General features: G+C 43.4%; 2 protein-coding genes across 6 annotated transcripts in view; one reads left to right on the top strand and one right to left on the bottom strand.

Moving 5' to 3' along the window:
• Lar (tyrosine-protein phosphatase Lar) overlaps nt 1-21,111 on the top strand; it is a 111,377-nt gene that overhangs the window by 75,494 nt on the left and 14,772 nt on the right. For 3 of the 5 annotated variants that reach the window (XM_043213237.2, XM_043213235.2, XM_043213230.2), the window contains 7 exons: nt 6,289-6,468; nt 15,446-15,682; nt 15,750-15,896; nt 15,971-16,246; nt 16,519-16,542; nt 19,497-19,597; nt 20,206-20,398. In XM_043213237.2, coding sequence (XP_043069172.1) covers nt 6,289-6,468; nt 15,446-15,682; nt 15,750-15,896; nt 15,971-16,246; nt 16,519-16,542; nt 19,497-19,597; nt 20,206-20,398 — 1,158 coding nt within the window. Of the gene's footprint in view, nt 1-6,288; nt 6,469-15,445; nt 15,683-15,749; nt 15,897-15,970; nt 16,256-16,518; nt 16,543-19,496; nt 19,598-20,205; nt 20,399-21,111 lie in introns of all 5 variants that reach the window. The other 2 variants (XM_043213236.2, XM_043213232.2) reach the window with 1 other exon arrangement.
• scw (screw) lies at nt 13,960-15,218 on the bottom strand. The gene has a single exon (XM_017240056.2). The coding sequence runs from the start codon at nt 15,205-15,207 to the stop codon at nt 13,999-14,001; it is 1,209 nt and encodes a 402-aa protein (XP_017095545.2). The 5' UTR covers nt 15,208-15,218; the 3' UTR covers nt 13,960-13,998.

Raw genomic sequence — 21,111 nt, 5'->3', positions numbered from 1 at the left:
GTAACTGTAAAGTGGGCGGGGCCCAGCGAAAGGCGGGGCCGCATTATCAAACGTCTACGACGAGAAAAATTAAATTAAATTGTAGAAACTCAACCAGCGAAATGCAGAACGAAAGAGACAGTAGCGTTCGTGGCGAGAGAGAGGGAAAACGTATGTTAAAATAGACTTCGACAGTCATGGCCTGGACAGAGAAATTGAAACTCTGGCTCACTTCAATCCACTCCGTTCTGCATCCTTCTCATCATTGGACACTGCGAAAAATTTTTGTAAATTAATAGAAGCTCTGTTTTAGTTCCAGTGTGAAAGGATACTGCTTTAAGAAGTCTACTTATAAGATAGATCCCATCTTTGTGGAAAGCCTCTTATAACTCCTCCTGAAAACTTAAATTCTTCAGAGTGTAGACCATCTTAGAAATTGAGTCGACTCGAATCGGCCATCTGCAAGGGCCGATGGTCGTCAGACGAAGGACACAAGCACCTAGCTCCGAGTACAACATCGTAATGCAAACTTAATAAGATGTACGCTGTGCATGTCGTCTGTCAGTAGATACACATGCAGCTATCAGACTGCACTGACAGTTAGACAAACAGACAAGCCATCCAAGTCCGTCAGTTTGTCAGACGGAGAAAAGGACATTGCATCCTTTTTCCGTTTGCCTCTCGGAGTGCCTCCTCAGTGGATGGACCAAGGGCTGCCGCCAGAAGTTGCGGCAAATGGTGTCGAGCATTTTCCACTTCCTACAGACATTATTCGCATATGTGGCTGTAATCAGTAAACATTTTATGTTTTAAACCTATGTCCTGACGGCGCACATATATATTATCCTTGCTGGTTTATCGAAGGTGTGAAAAAAGCTTTATGGATGTCGTCCCATAAATATTGTTCGGAATTCATAAAAACTGCCATACATGTTGAAAATAAAATTATAATTTTTTCATCAAATAGCCACTGATTTTATTTTGCATATAAATTTTAATTGACATCCAAAGAGCGATTGGTTTCAGCTAAAGGTAGTATTTAAAGTACTATCCTATTTGCTTTATCTATTTTATGTGTTTAAAGCCTTGTTTGAATACATTTTCAATGCATCTCCCCAAATCATTATGATGAGATTCCGAGACTGCACAATATAATTTAAATGAAATGGGCCTCCCATCATCTCATTGTTGTTCGGGTCTGCCTGCCCGCCTGACTTGCCTCGGAGTTGGTTGGCTGACGGCCATCAGTTCGTCAACTCCTTGGGCGGGTCCTTCGCTGCGTGCTATTATCTATTAACTGCCATCATGGCTGCCAGCTCCAAGGACCCTCGAGCCCCCAAGCCTACTTACAGCTCATCCGCATCATCTTCTCTTCTGAGGCGTGACTGGTTGTGAAGTCGAAAGACCCGACCATCGACCAGCGACTACCGACTACCGACTGCCGACCAAACCGCACCATCCGTAAACGTATCCAGATCCTTTGTATGTGGGCCTAGGAGCGACAGCAATTAGGGAAACGTCGGCCCCTTCATTACGCTGATCAATGGGCATCTTGATGTTACTTATAGACAGTCCAAGGAGCACAGACACACACATACTGGGAGACATACTGGGAGGCACTTGTATACTCGCAGGACACATGCGACACACTGGAAACAGGAAGTGTTGACTGGCCACAAATTTGCCGACGTCTTGCGGATGAAACTTCCTCTTGTTGCTCTGGGATTCAGCTTGTCTCCATTTTTTTTATTTTCTACTTTTTTTTTGTGTTCAAGCCGCCGGCACTTGCGGCTTTATTGTTGGCATTGTCTAACATCTTTAGCCAGTTGTCTTTTTTCCGGCCTGCCACTAAAAAACGGTTATTTACTCTGCCCGGAGCTCTTCAGCTTTGGCTCGGCTTGTCGCACACTTTTCACATTCACTTCTCTCCTCGGGGCTTTGGATGGATGTTAGATGTTGGATGTGTCGCTGCATCCTTCGTAAACCACTCCGCCCTCATCCTGTCATCCTGTGAGTGTGTAGCTGTGTGTGTGTGTCTACTTAACACAATAAACACTCAATTTTCGAGCATGTTTTGTTTGGGATTTTCCCTCAACTATGGCTGGCTGGCTCACCGTCTATGGGGCTGTGGGTTCAAAACTTTGCTAAGTTTGCTTTTCTTCGGCTCTGCCGGCCCGGCCTATAAATGTATTTGAAGATTGTCAATTGTTGACTGTGTTGACTGCTGCCACCGCGTCTTCCTGGCTTTTTTGATTTGTTCTCAATTGCTTGGCCACTCGACGAGGAGGAAACTTTGTCGAGAATAATAACTTGACACCAAGTTTGATTTGCTTTTGGGCTTCTTGATTCGGCTTCTGTCTTTTACTTTTCCGACAGAAATTGCCTTGAAATGACAATAAAAATTTATAATTAAAGTTTACTTACATTTTAAGGTAAGTTTTTAAAGAATCAAATCACGATTTAATCATATTTTCAACTCCTTTCCTGTCGGTTTCACACTTTGTGCCATTTAGTGCTACGGTTAGGGTCTAAATATTGCGGATCTCCTCCGCCTTTGCTGACCAACCGTATTTTAAGTTGCCCGTGGCATAAAGGCCACACCGTCACCGTCACCCTCTGCCTCTGCTACCTTCTCTTGGCCACAACATTTCTTATCAATCTTAAAAATGCATGAATAATTAAAATATGCAAATTTATGCTTTGTGGCCAGTGGACGGTCCTACGGTCTGTCAGGCTGTCGCTGAGGGACTTTATGGCGGCGACTTTAAAGCCAAATTGTGGACTTTGCTTAAAGCACTTTCGGGTGGGAAATGTTTGTCGAACACCAAACGTCTCCTTTGAGTGACATTCGTGCAGCGTCCAACCCTCGGTTTGTTGCGTAAGTTACACGCCCGCCTCCCGGTATCGCCCCCTGTAAACAACATATTTTCCATCTCTTTGACTTTAGACAAGAGCGTGGAAAAGGGAGAAAAATGGAAGAAAAGAAACGCTTTCAATGGGCAAAAGTACGGCGTGAAAATGCGCCTTTTGAAATGGACTCGATAAGGCAAACACCTGAGATTCCAGATCCCTGCTGTAGGAATCCATTCAGCCTGGCGGGGGGTCAGTGGCACCTAACGGCAGACAAGATGCAAATAAAGCCCTTTGTACCGCTGAGCCTTTGTGCCAGCTAATGATGTTTATCGTTACAAGACACACACATACACACACACACCCACTGACTGGCATACACTCCATATGAAAGAGTCCTTTGGATAGGGCTTCCCTTCTTTTATTAGCTAATTCATTAAAAGCTGTCAGGGAGATCAACAAGGTGGCGTCTGGTCTTCAACTTCAGATCCAGATTGGGACTGGCTCTGATTCGCCAGCTCTCTCGGCGCTTTGTTCAAACATTTAGCCATGCATGATTTTCGCACCCAGACGGCAGCTTAATTGAAATGCATAAAATTGTCGAATGAATTTGGCAGTCGACGACAGGCGACAACCTGCCTCCTGGCAGGAGGTGCTTCTGGCTTTATTATAAATGCACTCACACTCCCACTCCCACCCAAAACACTCTTCGTCCTTTTTGGGTCGCTACTACGCACTGGTAGCCATGCCATGAGTTAACATTTTTGTTTTTTGATACCCAGGAATTGGAAGTGAAATAGGGGATATTGTATTAAATAAACAAATACATTAAAATCAACACTTTAGTATTTAAGGACTTACTCCTCGTGACCACTATTCTCATCGTATTTAGTTGATTTTCAAAAGTACTGGGTATATTATAGTCTAGTTAGTTTTTTTCTTAAAAAAGGATGGTCCATGGCATCTTTTCCTACACATTTTTCCCTCTAATGCTGTAAATGAAGTGTTGGCCAGCTTTTCCATTGCATTTTCGTTGCAAAATTTCCGTTCGCACATGGCACATGCACAACAGCAGCAATACCAACGCCAACACCATCACCAAGTCTAGTGTTTAGTGTGAATCGTTGTTGTGGAAATTTCGGTTGGCACTTGTCGACAAACGCCCGAGAACGAGAACAGGCTGTGCCATTTTTGTCACATAATGAAAGGATTTCAGAGTGGGCATTCCAAGCCCGGAAAGTGCATTATAGCCTGTCACCGCCAGGGTGCTATCTATACCGATTTTGACGAGTGTCCTGCTAATCACAGGGAAAGTCTATGTGGTTGGAGAGCTTAACTTTTAACCAAGAGTCTTTTTATTTATACAACTGGTTAAATAAAGTGTGTGGATTTATTGTAAATATATGTCAAAGCTCTTTAGACTTTTGGGCTTAGCTGGCAAACAATCAGGATATTGCAGTGAAAATGGCAAACTGAACTGTTTCCAAAAGTGGAATTATCCCTTGAGCCACCGACCTAGTCGCTCCTCTCTGCTGCCCTTTAGTGTTTCACGCTTAGTCGGAGTTTTTGTCGCTATTTGCACTCATGCATATTTGTTAGTCAAATAGAATGCACTTTTCTACATTGTTTGATAAAAATGTTGCAGTTTTATTTGTTAATTTTGGCACAGTTTTCATTATTTTCCCGGTTTTTTGTTGTATGTGTGTGTGTTTTTTTAATGCTTTTTTTACTTGCAACTGTTTTGGCTCGAATGCCTGCCCTTCTGTTTGTTTCGTTATGCATTTGTGAGGAAGTGACACTGCAATAATAAATAAAGCAACGAAACAGACAACAGGGACGATGGAACGCAAAGGGGTCGGTGAAAATGACTGAAAATGGCAACAGACAATATGGAATAAAGGGATAAAAGGATAGAGGAGCGAAAATGGTGAAGTGGGTTGGGTCGACAGGACAGGACATCCACGGATGTGTGGAGGATGATGACGACCATGATGATGACGATGATGATGATGGCAACGTCAAATGTCAACATCAATGCTGCCGTTGTTTATTCTTTTTGCCACTGTAGTTTTGTGCGTGTGTGTATAATCATGAATATACATATTCGCATGGAACCGCATTTTTTGTCTCCTCCCCCTGCCCCTCGCCCTCTGTGTTAAAATTTTAATTTCACGCTGAAAACACACACATACAGCCTCCCAAGCGGAGGCACAAAATCCAAAATCAGGAGCCAAGTGAGGGGCAAGACATTTTCCACAGTCCTGGTCCTTTGCAGGACTCGTCGGCAGTCGTTAACAACGAAAGGCCAAAGGAAGAAAAAAAAAAAGAATATAAAATAAAATACAAGCTACTGCAACTGCAACTAACTTTTGTGTGCCCGTTTATTGTAGATTTTTGTCGTTACTAAATGTTTTAGTAAATGCTCCAAAAACTGAGATGAAAAAGGATAAAGGGTTGTCACAATGTATGGATACTCTTCCTAATCAAAACTACCCATTTTTATCTGACAAGTTTTTGTATCTTTGCATTTAAAAAGATATAATTAAAGTTCAAGTGAATATATCCAAACAAGATCTCATAATACCTCTTACAAACTACAATTCCTGAGCCGACAGATGGCACAGCAGAAAGGACAGCAGCTGCCGGAGACGGTGGCAACTGGCATCATCATCCACATCCGTGAGCTCCTCATCTGTATCTCCATCCTCTGCTTGTAGCCTCATCTCCATACTCCATTTCATCCCCATTCCCATTCCCATCCCCATTGGCACCCCTCCCTTTTTGCGCTCCGTTTTTGTGCCAATTGCCTTGGCCGCCGACGGATTTAATTGGAAAATGTAAATGAGCTTTGTTCATTTGAAAGATGCAGTTGTGAGAAGCGGTAGTGGAAAGCGGATGGCAGCTGCAGCCGGGGCCACTTGACAGTCACCGCGAGAGTTTTCTTTAAGCTTGTCGCAGAAATCAACAAAAAAGCACAAAAAATAATAATGGAGCCTAGGGGGTCTGGGCTGAAGTAGTGTAGGGGAGTGGAAAACAACAAAACTGAAAATTCCCTTAAAGCCGGCAGAAGAAGGGGTAAATGCTGACCTCACACAGATACAATTGTGTGTGTGAGTGGATGTGTGTGGGAACGCCATTGTTTGACTTACAAAATGGCGTAGAAAATGCCAACAAAAGCGACACACACACACGCGCTTAAAAAAAGAGAGAAGAAAACGGCAACTTCCGTATATAAAAGAGTCGTGTAAAACAATACTTTTGCGTGGATGTGTGTGGTTAGTGTGTGTGTGCCACAACGCCATATTGTTTGTCCAAAACTCCTAGGCGGTATGGCCGCCGCCTTGCAACCTCGTGATCCCTCCCATTGTCCTTTATATGAACATTTTTCGCTTGCTACTTGCATTTCGCAACATAATAATTTTTAACCCTTTGTTGTTTGCGACTTTCTCTCCATTGCAGGCGATAAAACACCCGCAGGCTTTCCGGTTATAACGCAGAGTCCAGGCACCCGCGTCATTGAAGTGGGTCACACCGTCCTCATGACATGCAAAGCCATCGGCAATCCGACGCCAAACATTTACTGGATTAAGAATCAGACAAAGGTTGATATGAGCAATCCGCGCTACTCGCTTAAAGATGGTAAGTACAATTATTATACAGAGTGGAGTGGAGCTTACTTTGTTGTGGTTATAAAATAAGTGGATCTTAAGGGGTTTCAGTGAGAAATCAACATAGTTACTTTAACTCTTAAGTCTTATAATTTTTAAATTCAAAGGACCTTTAAGAGCACCTTTCTTCTTTACTACTTTATGTCTTCAAACATGTGCCCTAAAACTCAGTCATCCAGGACCTCACTGACTGATACCTTATGTCCGCTTGGAACGACTTCATTTATTAAAATTCTAGTCCCAGACTTTACCTTTTACCGAGCGGGTTCCATCCTCCCTTTTTATTTTAGGTGCTGCTTTCTCCTTACGCTCATTTGAATTTCTTAGGACTTTACTTACGGTTCGGTGCATTTTGTGTCGCAAGTTTTTGGGCGCTTAGTTAACGTTTGACTTTTGTCAGGTAGCTTCCCAGCCGGGTCCGGTCCGGTCCTCTCACCTGGCCTGGCCGTTGACAAAGTTTGTCCTTTGAGACGGCGGTGATATAGAGCGACCTTTACTCACTGGTGCTGGCAGAAACTTTCAAAATGTCAACATAATGTCACAGGGACGAGGCCTTTAATCAAGCATCCTGGCATTCGCAGCATTTGATAATTATATGTTCAATGTCAGGTCGCATCGTTAGCGATTCAACGCCGATCTGTGTCACATCAAACGGCTGGAGAAACTAACACAAAAGCTGCCAGCAACAGAGGCCACTACCTTTGGTCATTAGAGGCTCAAATATTGACATTAATATTGACATTAATATGCATTAAAGAGTGCCTTTTAAAATGACATCAATAACCGTGGCGTTGACAACCAAAAAGGTGCCATGGGGGAGTTGGATGGAAAATAAGGAAGGGCGAGGACTGCCCGGAGGGTAGAAATTATTTCAACCAGAGAAGCGCGCGGTGATCGGACAAATGTTTTCATGACAGGCCTCCCACCTAGCCGGACTTTAACAATTGGAACGTGATGGCCAGGACATGAAAAAGCAATGTCCTGGCTGGTGGAGGCCCTGAATTTTGATCCAGCCTCTGTTCATGGGGCAGCAATGCTAATGAAATGGTCGCTTACGCGTAATGACAGCTTGCCAAACAATTGAGTGGCTGCCATTAAGGTGTTGCCTTATTCTCCATGACTTTCAAATGCCCTAAAATAAAGAGTGTCCTTATTTTTAATCTTTAGGTAAAGAACCAAAAGAAACACTATTCTAACTTATAGTTTATAACTTAATCTATCAGCCTCTCTCGCAAATGCAAAGCCCTCCAAAATCATACATCGTTTGTTTTGGCCACGAGCACTGCAAATGCAAATTAAAAACGGTTACATGTATTTCCCCAAGGTAAAATTATTTCGAGAGCTTCTAGGATGGGAGGCCACCCCCTCATGCAAACATAGTCGAGGCATATTTGTTGGATTCTGTTACTTTTTTGTTCGCCTTTCACCGAAGGATGTAAATGGGAGGTCGACTAATTTAGCGCAACACGAACCGAAAGTGGCCATGTTGGCTTGTGGATTTAAAGGAGCGATCTGCCGGAGGAGGACCGGTAGTGGCAGAAGAAGGTGTTGCGGGTTAAATTAGTTTTACGTGGCCCGAGTAACTTTTTTTTGCACAAAAAACGGCAAGGAAGGAGGTGGAAAGGAAGTCCCTCCCAGACTAGCACCATCTTTGGCGCGTTAAACGAAACGTAAAAATATTTCCGCCAGCTAAATATCCTTTTGGGGGCCCTAAACCGTCTCCGCCCGGTCACCACCTTCCTGTTGTCCTCCTTTGGCTGCTCGGCTGCCCAGCTGCCCTTCTGCCCTGCTGCCCTTAAAGCGTGCTTTAAATTTATGAAAATAAATATTTCGCCCGAGGTGAGGAGCCAACCTCCGGATGGGTTTTTGGGTGTTTCTATTATAGAGATCCCAGTCCCGAGCCCTTGGGTCCCTGCATCGCCAATGACGCCAAACCGAGTGCCGAGAATATATTTCTCATAATAAGTTATGCAAGTCATGTGCCGTTTTATTCAATTAGCACTTTATGGTCCTTTATTGTACTCCCCCGCCCACGTCCCTTCCTTTTGCGCGTTGATTTTTCGGTTATACGGCCGCCGCCTGCTAATTAGAGCCTGCCCGGGGGGGAGGTGCGTGGCGGTAGGTCCTGGGAAGTCCTGCAAAGGTCCTACGAAGAATGGACTCAAAGGGGGGTACGTGAGTTATCAAATGAAAAGTAACTCGGCAGTCGTACTTCATTTTGTTCGCGCCATAATTAAATTAGAACTTTATTATTTTAATAAAACCGTCTCAAGAGAAAGCCCCAAGGACCCAATTCGTATGCCTTTTCCTCACTCCTCATTCCAAAAGGTCCTTTGTCGCGCTCCAAACTGGGATATATAATTTTATGTGATTATTATACACTGCCCTTAATCAGACTCAGCTGAAGAATAACACAAAACTTATATATTTCGGCCTTAAAATAATAGCAGGGGCGTTTTACAATTTTTGATGAAGTTTGTGAAGTCCAATATTTACTTTAAAATTACTCAAATTATGGACTCTATGTTCGAACTCCCTGAAATTATATTCGACCCTTTTTGATTTAGTTTACTCCATTCGGGGCATCAACGTTTGTCCCCAGCAGTTCACGACGCAGGCAAATGACAGAGGTCGCACTTGAATGCACAAATACATTTCTAAATAATTTATTTAAAATTACTTCATGGAGCCTTTGAAGGACTCTTCGGCAGTTGGAGGTTAATTTAGTCCTTTGAGCCGCGACGATCCAAGGGTTGACTTGCCATAGAATGACTAGCTACTACCGACCACCGGGTTGGGTAACGACCAGCGACAATAATATTGAGTATTATACCTTTATTTTTATTTCGCCAAATAGTCCCTTTGGGCCTTTGTTCAATAAAAAGCATAACAGAGGGAGTAAAAAGCCTTTGGAGTAGTGACCATGGTTGGTTCTTTTTTTCTCTAGAAAGGTTCTGGCATTGCGTCTGGGGAAATTACTTTCACTGGGTCGACACTCTTATTGGCAAAATGGGGGGAAAAAAGTATAAAACGAAAGGAGTAGGAAGAAAAACCTTTGGGCTTCCTCAAATATCATAATTTGGCTTTTAAGCAAAAGCGGCTTATCAGAAATTGGTTTCGCCTGAGCCAATTGTCTTAATGGCTTGTGTGTGCGACGGTGTGTGAGTGCCGGGCAGATGAACTCAACTGAATTGAAGTGTCAGCCAAGGGTCTATCGGGGAGCAATTGACGGAGCTAATGGCTCCCATTGTCTGAGCAGGTGCAGCACAAAATTTTATTTCAATTTTCCCTCCCAGTTTTATAGAATCGCTTAAAGTTCAAAGAGCACAAAACTTTGTTGACAAAAAGTAGCACACTAATGTCCCTAGCAATTATGTAATAAACTCAAAAATTAAGCCCATGGTTAACAAGGATATTTTCTATTAAGAGAAAGAGTAAGAGGCCTGGGCAGTATAAGCAAAACATCATAATAAAATCCCAGTTTAAATTAAACACAACTCTTCTCAAGTGGATACTCAAGATTTAACTAGCTGAATATTGAGTCGGATTGCTCGGTGGATTGCCGGAACATAAACCCACGAATAGAGGCCATATAACTCAGCAGGTTAACCTTTATGTGGAAAACTTAAAAACAACTTGGAACACACAGCTTGGCTTGAAAATACAAAACGACTAGGAAGCCCAGCTTGCTTGTAACATCGTCTTATTTTTTATATGACATTTTTATGCCTTCCTTTGTTCGAAACTTACACGTGGCAGCACTTTCTGCCTCCCAACCGCCCATCCTGCCCCCTGCTCTCCCAAATTGAAGCAGCAGCTGTGTGCCGGCGACCCCGCGACCTGGACTCCAACTCTTTAATTGCTCGGCTCCATCATTACAATCGCGTTGCCACTTGACGTGACCAACCTGTGAGGCGGAGAGAGAGAGTGGGTCGTCGGGTGGGTAGATGGTGTGGCAGGGGCTCTGCACGCAATTATTTACTTGAGCCGTAAAACTGTAGTTAAGCCAAGTCAACTTGAAAGCATTTTGAGAAAAGTTTAATGCTTAAATTATGAGCTCCTCCTTGTCACTCCTTCGCCGTCTCGCACTCGCCGAAAGAGTTGACAGTCACTTTTGTTGAAAATGAGACAGTAATTGCCAAAATGTGCATGACTAGAACGGCTTTTTCCCAACGGGGGGCTCAAGGTCCTCCCAGCCATGCCATGCCGCCGCCCGGTCGTCCTCGCAAGCGGGTCAGTTAAGTTTCTTTGGGTTTCGGTTTTGACGATAAGTCGTCGTCACTTGCATTACCAAAATTGAAACTTTGCACACTTTTATGTGGCTGAACAAGGAGCCGGGAGCGTGTGGAGGACGGCCCATAAATGTCACTTTGTAAAGACGACAACGACAACGGCACCGACGACTACTTAAATTAAAGCATAATTAAATTAATAATCCCATTTGGGCGTGCAGCCAAGCCAAGCCAAAAGCGGTTCAAGTTGTCGCTGAAGCCGTCACAGGAATCCTTGGCAACGCCACACGAAACGAAAGTTCCAGCCCAGGACTGCTTGGGCTGTGTGTGCAACGGAAGTTGCTGAATATGAAAATGACTGCGCTAGCGGAAGTGCAGCTGTGTGGCATGCCACATATGCGCCACGTCCAAACTAACCCACATGGCATGGCAATTGTCTTGCCACAAATAGGACGAGCCTCTGATCAAAGGCAGCTTATGGCCATGAAATAGGGAAATTAAGGACCTCTACTAAATACTTATTATAATGTTTCTTGAATAAAAACTTCAAGATTTAAATATTTAAGAAAAATTCAACCCGTTTCCTTGAAACTCTCACCTGTTTACGGGCAGGAGTTCGCCTCTGCTAGTCTGTCCATTTGTTTATATTTCTTTTTTATGGCGCTTGAAAGAATTTTTAATTTTCATAAGAGTAACACACGCATACACAGGCACGGCCCGGGTATAGCCTGGCAGACGGGCACACGTAGAATCACTTACATTTGAGCCGGAGACGAGCGCCCAGATGTATGATAGCTTAATTTTTATTGCTACAGCCAAGCCGCACGCAAAGTGCTTGCTGTTAGCCCTTTCTCCCTGTGTTTGTATAGGTGTGTGGTGGCTTATGTTAATGTTTTTCGGCAGAAGGCTGCCCGAGAGTTTTAATGAAACTCACCTTCATAAATTTTAATCAACATTTTTACAGTCTCGCTGGCTGGTTGGTGTCTTTTTGGCTATTTTTCGGCGCTTTAACTTGAATAATTCGGTGATGAATGAATGTTTTAAATGCACAAAAGTTGATTCGGTGAACTGAGCCCGCCAAAATGAAGGCTGGCGATTATTTAAAACTGTTTCAACATTTAATGGTTGTATGAATGGCTGAGCGATTCCTAAACAATAGGCCAGACCGGCTAGATGGCAGGCTGGCGGCTGCACAGGAAGTGCAACAAGCGTAATAAATGTTCAGCAATCCAGGCCGAATAGTATGCAATAAATTTCCCAACAATCAACTTTGATGCATGTTGTAGGTGAGTGGCGGTAGCACTGGAAATAAAAGCCCAAAGCCACGGCTCCCTTTGCCCAGAACAATCCCCAAAACCTACATCCATAGCTTGTAAATGGCTATGCACTAAAAAACCGCGTGGGGGATTGGTCCCAGCATACATCATTTTTTAGTGGCTTTGTTTTTTATTTATCCTTCCCTGGCGCTTTTTTATGTATAGGTAAATAAATACAATAAACATGGTTTCTATAGACCAGAAAGCTATTTTTTCCACATTTAAAATTGTTCTATTTATTGACTTTTTGAAAAAAAGACTAGCAATGTCTATGATCCTGAATATTAATATCTACCTGTATTATATTCAAAGTTAGGAGGAAATATAGAAAGCCATTTAAAAACTGAGTTGTCAACATAAGATTACATAATTTGAAAAAACACTTGTCAAGAATCAATTTCCTTTATCAAAAGTTGATTATATGATGACATTTTGTGGGGTTTCCATAAATACTGCGTTTTAAATATCTTGAAACACTTTAAACGGAATAAAAGTTTGTAATTAAAGCTTTCCGCTTAAGCCTGATCAATATTCATTGCTTTTATATGCACAAAACGGGGCAATAAATAATTAAACGATAATATTGCATATGAAAAACTCTTGTTTCGCAAATTAATTGTCATATTTCATGCAGATTTTAAATTTGCTTACCTATGTCCATGCCGACCAGCATCGGCATCCTTAAATATTTGTGTGCGTACATATTGAATTGGGGTTTTTGATTAATTGTATGAGAGAGTAAATTGAATATCGAACTGAATCTGATTAATTTCGGACACACACACTCTCAGTGAGTCAGTCAGTCAGGGGGCAGAAACGCTTAGAAATGCAGACTCTGTTAACGAGTCTCTCAAGCTTCATTAAAAATGATCAAATAATTTTGCAACCAAAAATATGAAACCAATTTCCAACATAAATGATTGCATTTAATTTTAATACCAAACCGAACCAAACCAATCGTGGCCATCGCCGTGCATAATATTTGAAAAATCAATTATAGGCTAATTAAAAAGTGCATTTCCATACATATTCGCGTTATGGCTTTATGGTTTCCACGTAAACCCCAGGCGCCAAAGGCTATTAAACAAATTGTGAGCCTGAACTGTTGCTTTAAAGGCTTTAGGGCTCAAGCCGGAAAAAAATGGGGGTTATGGGGCTGGGCTGAAGTGTGTTTTGTTTACGTAAACTCCATATTGTCTACTCATCGCTGTCTCATGTATTGTTTATTAGTCATATAAACATAATGACAACGTGAAGTCAGTTTATGGCCCCCACACCACCACACATCGAAAAGGACCCTCCCTTCACTCACATTAGCGTAATATGCCGGAAAAGCGAGCCACGACTCGACTCGATATTTAATAGATGCGTGTGTGGCTCCGCCGAGAGACTGCAACATTTTGGGGCAACAGACTTGTCGTAAAATTTATATGGCTTTTAAAATCATATAAAAAGTGTTAATTTTCCATGTGTTGCTTCGCCGCCATCGTCCTGGAAGTGGAGTGGTTGGATTCCGCATCCGCACATAAAAGGTGAAGGTGAATTGAGAACATTTTTATGGGCAATGAGGATAATGTGGGTTGCCTATTAAAGTGATGCGAGATAAACAAACATCATTTGACTTTCAAATTTATTGATAAATCTAAGATCTTACGACTCTGTTATGGTTAAACCCATGCCCTCCTAAGCCAGCGGCATCATAAAAGGATCCAACAAGAAGAGTTAAGTAAAGTTTATAAACCACGAAATTCAAATGAGTCAGGTGTATAAAAAATAGGTTTTGTCTCTTAAAGCTATATCCCGGACTTAACCCAAGAGGAAAGATTTGAAACTCATAAATATTTTGGCTAAGTATTGGTTTTATTTAAACTTAAATATTAGTTTCTACAATCTATGCTTATAATTCCCCTAATATATACATTTAAAGCTGCTAGTTTTAATTGAATTTTCCCATCAATGACATCCACACTCTTTGGCCACTGACTTCTGGTATTTGGTTAGGTCGATTATGTCTTCGTTGAGGTATCGCAGAATGGTGATGGCCCCCAAGACCGTCGGTACACAGCACGGCTTGGGCAGGTGGGGCTGCTTCAGGTGCATCAGGGTCTGGACGATGGCATGGTTGGTGGCATTCATTTTGGTGCCCAGCGGGAAGTTGCAACCGCCGCCGCAGAAGTAAGCCTCGAACTTTTTGGGGGCTATCACCCAGTTGTGCATCTGCAGCTCCTTGAAGTCGACGGTGAAGTTTAATCGCTCGCAGGACTGTGGCGGCTTGTACAAATCCACGGGCGGTGGGGGATGGACTGCTGGGTGGCCTGGTTGGATGTTGGCCCGGCGCTTTTGCAGGTCCCTCTTGAAGCGAAGCTTTTGAATTTTAACCAGAAGCTCGGGTCCGTTGAAGTAGCCCACAATGAATGGCTCCAGACTGGAGCGGCTCGCCTGGGGAGCCACCAGGCCAGCGGCAAAGGTGCTCAGCTGGGAGTCGCCAATTGAAATCCGTAGCTCGTTTCGTTTTAGGAAATTCTTGCTGAGCAGCCACGTCTGCAGGACTGGCGTCAAATTGAATTCCAGCCATCCGCGGTAACTGGACGTAGTGTTCACGGAGCCCAGTATGCGGTGCGAGAAGTCCTGGCGATCGCCCAGCCTTTTGTAAATCGATACCGTGAAGTTCTCCCTTCTTTGGACTAAACTGGGCTGCTTGTAAACCCGCAGCATGGCCTGAACCAGAGTCAAGTCCATGGGCACATCGTTTGTGTTGAAGGTTATGTGCAGATCCAGTTCGTTATTCTCCTCCTCGGGCTTGATGCGACTCGAGAAGGTCAGGATGCTATTGCAGTTGGCTATCTCCTCACGGTCTTCCTTGGATATCAGTATGTCGTCGTCCAGTGAACGCCTGTGCCGCTGGTGAAGAACCTCCTTGGGTTCCTGGCCCTCGTTGATCTCGTTGTAGATTTCCAGCAGGAATTTGGAAGCCGAGTTGTCCAGCTTTGGGTTTAGTTGCCTCTTGGGCCTGTCACCCAAGTCCAGGATATCAATCATCTCCATTTGTTCACTCTGCGGGCGTTTCTGATAAATTGGCATTTCAGCGTCATTGTTTGTGGTTACATAAGTGGTGCCAACCACAAAATATATAAAACTTGTTAACAAAATCAGAAGGAACATTTTGTGATGTGTTTAGGACAGAGCTAAAAATCAACTGAATAGTGTCCTGCAGGATTTGTTATTTATATAGTAGAGCAGGTAGGCGACACAGCCCTGAAAGGGTTATATTACCTGTTATTTTGGTTAAAAGACTAATCTGGGGGAACACAGACCCTTTAGGTAATAAGCAGATGCAACTACCTCTTCAAATTGCAAATCAATAAGCATTCTCAACAATATCTAACCTCTTACCTTTCAGGATTTCTGCAAATCGAAAACAGCCGGGAGGAGGATCAGGGCAAATATGAATGTGTGGCCGAAAACAGCATGGGAACGGAGCACTCGAAGGCCACCAACTTGTATGTGAAAGTCCGTCGTGTGCCGCCTACCTTTTCCCGCCCACCAGAGCCCATCAATGAGGTGATGCTGGGCTCCAATCTGAATCTATCCTGCATCGCCGTCGGCTCCCCCATGCCGCATGTCAAGTGGATGAAGGGTAAGAGACATCCCAAGGACCTCGTCCGTCCTCGTAATCTATAATTATTGTCGCATTATCATTTCAGGCTCCGAGGATCTAACACCCGAGAATGAGATGCCAATCGGCCGTAATGTCCTGCAACTGATTAATATTCAGGAGAGCGCCAACTACACTTGCATTGCTGCCTCAACTCTGGGCCAAATTGACTTTGTTTCGGTGGTTAAAGTGCAATGTAAGTACACAATCTATGAGCCATTGAGACAATAACTTAATTGATATACTTTTCCACTCGAATTCCACCTACAGCTCTGCCCACCGCACCCACTGATGTGCAAATATCCGAGGTGACCGCCACTTCGGTGCGTCTGGAGTGGTCGTACAAGGGTCCCGAGGACTTGCAATACTATGTGATCCAGTACAAGCCGAAGAACGCCAACCAGGCCTTCAGCGAGATTAGCGGAATCATCACCATGTACTATGTGGTCCGGGCACTGAGTCCCTACACGGAGTACGAGTTCTACGTGATAGCCGTGAACAATATCGGACGTGGACCGCCATCGGCGCCGGCGACTTGTACCACTGGTGAGACACGTAAGTATCACATCGACATGTCCCTGGTCCCTGGAGGACATTTAACTAACTGCCTTTCTCTCTTTGGTGTCTTTTACATGCTCCACAAAAGGATTTTTAACCAATTTCGCTTTGAATTTAGACTCTGTGCTAAGATCCGTTTTTATTTGCCATTTCTATGGACCATTATGTTTTGCAATGTGCTACTAACCCTTCTCAAAAATGTCCATTTTCTTTCTCTCTGTCTTACCCTATCTCTCTCTCGCTCATCGTCTGCTGCTCAGGCGATTTCTCATTCGGTGGCACAAGTAAGTATCCTTGGCAAACAAAATTTTATGGTTGGCCAAAAAATTGCCAAAACAATTTCAATAACAATTGTTGAGCAGCAGAAATCCGACCCAATCCAACCCGAAAAATGTTAAGTAAAAAAGTAAAAAGCTGCAAAGAAAGCGGAATAACAAGTAGCTACTAGCTAGATAGAATCAAAGGTAAATGCAATGTTAAAAAATCGTTGCATACGCAGCTGCGTCTTACCAACACACGCCCAGGCCATATCCTGACGTATATGTGTGTGAGGAGTGGGAGTAACAGTGTGGGGATGTGGGAGCTACAAAACAGGCATCCATGCAAACCCCATTCTTTCCTCAGGCAACGCATAAAGTTTGCATTGTTAAGCGTTCGTTTGGTTGCGAATTGGTGTGTCTGTGACTGTGTATTGGTGTGTTTGTGTGTCTGTATGGGTGTGTGTGTAACGCTGTTTTAGTCCTGGCAATTGCGCGTAAGCGTGAGCTTGTCTGACATGCTTTTCCGCCTGCTCCTGGAGCCTTTTTGTGCCCTACAGTGGAGTCCTACTCCTTTAATATGGATCTCCATTATCAGCTATACTTGCTCTCAGTAATGTAGAAAAATACTGTAGAATTTTCTGGGAGATACTAGGATATTATTTTTTTAAATTCCAATCTAAAAATCATTCTGATTAAAGAACCCTTTTCAGAGTATCAATAGGTTTCCCTGTAAATTCCAAACAATTTTAAATTCCCATTCAAAAAGGATATTTGAATCTCGGCATACGACTTCAAGATGTTTGTTCCCCTTCTCTACCGATTTTTTTTATTTTTATTTTTGCAACAGCAGCTGTTGCAGTTGCAGTTGCTGCGGCAGTTGCAATGGCAGTGTGTGTCGTACAAAAGTTGAAAACTTTTATTGCTGCAATTATGCTTATCGCTTGCCCAATATCGTTTCGAAATAATATTTCGATGGCAACGTTTATGGGTGGTGCCGAGGCGGAGGGCGGTCCGCCAGTCGACTATAGTTGGCCAGTTGGACAGCAGATTGGCAACATCAGGTCAACTCGGCGCTTAACACGTGTCATTGGCTTAGGTAGCAGCTGGGCAAGTGGATAATCTGCAGTTTACTTTATGACCTGTAACCATTTCTCGCCGGGATGGCCAAGTACATTAACGGAAAAGGACTCAAGCACCTGCGTCTTATAGCCACTTGATGAAGTCAACGGGGCTTCAAGAGAATTTAATATGGCCGACGATTTTGATGCTTTTAATTAACTAAAAATATTATAGATTATTGAGGATAAATATTATTGGCTGGATTACCCACGCGTGGAAGCCCTAAAACCGCTTTAGCAATCAAAAATCACCTTTAAACCGGGCGATGGAATATCCTTTCGTCATGTAATCAGATATATGGGCTGCACATGCTCCTCCGCCTGCCTGAATTCGGAGGAGGCGGAGGCGGAGGTTGAGGCCCACAATTTAGTGCTATGTGCCTGAGAAGAAGGAGTAGGCAGGCTGGCTTGCAGGCTGGAAGGCTGGCAAGGGTTACATATTAATGGAGCGTATCCGTATGTAATGTATATGCCCTTAAATGCAGCTTACGTGATGCTCCTGCAATTGCACACATACTCACACACATCCGACAGCTAAGAGGGAATTTTTGCCAGAATCTATCGGTAGTGAGTGTATGTGTGTGTGTGTGTGTGAGCTGCATGCAAATCTTGGCTATAACAAGCAATGGACCAAACCAACGATGGCAAGGCAAAGCCAAAGTACACAGCCACATCCTGGGTAGCACTTGTGTAACAGATGAGATGACTGCGATATAAATTGTGGATAAAACTGCTGCACCGTTTGTGGATATTGCAGTAAAATTGTGAGAAATTGGAATTTATTGATTGCCCATTAACCAATCTGGTATCGAATGAAACATATACCCAAACACCATGCCCCCACATATCTAGATGGGTAGATATGATGGCATATGGAAAGTAGGGATGGGATGGCTCGTGATGGAAAGTGACGGAGAGACGCTCCACTAATTGCCATTCATGTGCGGGGGCTTGGAATTTTCAGGGCAATGCCATTTGGCCATCTGGCAGCGAGGTTACTGATGATTTTGTGGCTGCCAATGCAGTTGACTGACAAATTTCTGGCCGTGCAAATGCATTGCACAAAATTGCATGACGAATAGGATTCAGTTTCAGGCGAACTAGTCCGAACCAACCCACCCACCTCCCAATCACACACACACTAAAATCAGTTTATAAATGCTAAAATTCTCACTATAACAGCCGCCAGGCAACAACGAGCCGCCATAACAATTTCCTCAAATTTCCCGGCTCCGACCTCCGTTCAAAAAACGACATGGAATACGCATCTCCGTATCTCCACCAGAAGCTAAAACAACAACGGACCATTCATTGGAAAAACAAATTGTGATGGATGGAGAATTGTTTGCTTTGCAAACCATTTGTGCTGCCCTAATGCCCCAGCACCCCTCCAACCTCCAACCCCCGCGAAAAACCTCCACTTTCCTCCATTATCCTTTCCAGAATATAATACCCCCCAATTTTATCGTTCACTTGGCTTCTCTAGTTTCTCGATAATGGCATTTGTTTGTCGTGGTATTCGCTGCTCGTCCCAAAAATCATTTAACAAAATTGCATATTTATGAATTGTGTTGGCCGTGGAGATGGGAAGAGAATATTGGGCATCAGGAAGCCAATTGGGGGCGATAAATTCAAAACACATTTAATATTGATATTGGCTATAAACTCCAATAAAAGGTAAAATATTGTTAATGCAAGAAAAGCTCATTAGTTGGACTTTAAAATCAGTTAGGAAGGAATTTTTCAGGCACTCTCTGAGGAAATTAGGGAGTGCGGTCAACTTACTCAACTGTCCTTATTCCTAACCATAGTAATGCTAATATTCTTCTTACTTTTTTCTTTCATTTTTCTGCCTCGTAGAAATGGAGAGCGCCCCACGTAATGTTCAAGTGCGCACGCTGAGCTCGTCCACCATGGTTATTACTTGGGAGCCACCAGAGACGCCCAATGGACAAGTGACCGTAAGTACCTGGCATCAAGTGTGCATATTAAACGATAAGATCCGGAAACCGGCACAACGAGACTCGAATCCGTACCCAGGACCCTTACCCGGAGCCCAAGGACAACGCACTTTGTCACATCAATGGGCTGGCCAAAAGCGGCTGTTGCAAGAAAATTGGCAAAATGCCGGTAGCCATGTTTTTAGGGAAGACCAATGGCAGGCAGAATGGCAACCGAACGTTTGCCTACAAATCCAAGACACCTGTCCACAGGTAACCCATTCCCAAATAGCAATTTCTCCTGTGGTCTCCTGGAACTTATAGGTTCACAAATCTGTGAACACGGGCCATATATCATTTTCGGTTTATCAGTTAATGAAAGGTGAAAATCGGATTTGGATTTTGAACTTAGGACTGAGACTTCGACTTGAGATTGTTTAGCAGCAGTCAGGTTCAAGCTTTGGCTCTAGATTTTTAGCTTTAATTTAAAATTTAAAGATTTCTCTCAATAAAAAGTCTTGTTATGACCTCTTCTGATAGAAACTCGTAATTATTAGCTTTATAAATTCCCTAATTACCTCCTTTTAAAACCAAATCGCATTAACATTTTACCATAACCTCTGAAACAGGGCTATAAGGTGTACTACACGACCAATTCCAACCAACCGGAGGCCTCGTGGAACTCCCAGATGGTGGACAATAGCGAACTGACCACAGTGTCGGAGCTCACTCCGCACGCCATCTATACGGTCCGGGTCCAGGCGTACACCTCAATGGGAGCCGGTCCTATGTCCACACCGGTCCAGGTGAAAGCGCAGCAAGGTAAGTGGATCCAAATTAATTGGGCAATCGGCTTCAATTAGGCACCTGACACAAAAACACACACACGCACAGGCACTCGCACATCTGCCATGTCTGGCTGGTGCATTCGGAATAGAGTGCATTTTGCAATTTAATTGCTCGACTCAATCGGGCCACATAGATCACACCAATTATTTAATAATAATGCAAAATGTCAGGCGAAACGTGTGTCCGTTCAATGAAATATTTATCTTCACTTGTCCGCACACAACAACAGCGACCAAGGAACAAGAAGGAGCCCAGAACGTGTGTGCCGTATTAACTAAATGAAATCTTATGGCTTAGGTCTTGGGAGGCGTGGCCGTTCTATCTAACTTATGGCCAGTGGTGGTCAGTGGCCATCTTAAGCCGCTTTAACTGCCAACAATAACTAACACCTTTCGGAATTAAACTTTGAACTGCTTAAACTTACTACTTGGGGTTATGTAAATTGGAAACGGTCTGTTGTTGTTGGCTCTCCGCAGAGGAGAAATCAATAAATAAGGCCTGACATTCGCAAAAATATAGACTCTTGCTTTATTTATTAAACCGAAAAACTTCAAAGCATTGACAGTTTCTTGTTTTGTGTTTTTGGGCTACCCTGGGGAGATGAAATAATTTGAAAATTGATAATCATTCTCTCTACGGGTTTTTCCCAGCTGGTCTGGGTTTTTGCGGCGAACGCTGAAATATTC

Source organism: Drosophila bipectinata, chromosome 2L, assembly GCF_030179905.1.
Source record: "Drosophila bipectinata strain 14024-0381.07 chromosome 2L, DbipHiC1v2, whole genome shotgun sequence".
Lineage (NCBI taxonomy): Eukaryota > Metazoa > Arthropoda > Insecta > Diptera > Drosophilidae > Drosophila > Drosophila bipectinata.
The sequence above is the reverse complement of the archived record's forward strand: the minus strand, read 5'-3'. Positions and strand labels throughout refer to the sequence as shown.

Excerpts from the sequence above, each read along its gene's own strand:
- scw (XM_017240056.2), bottom strand. The coding sequence starts at position 15,207 with ATGTTCCTTCTGATTTTGTTAACAAGTTTTATATATTTTGTGGTTGGC.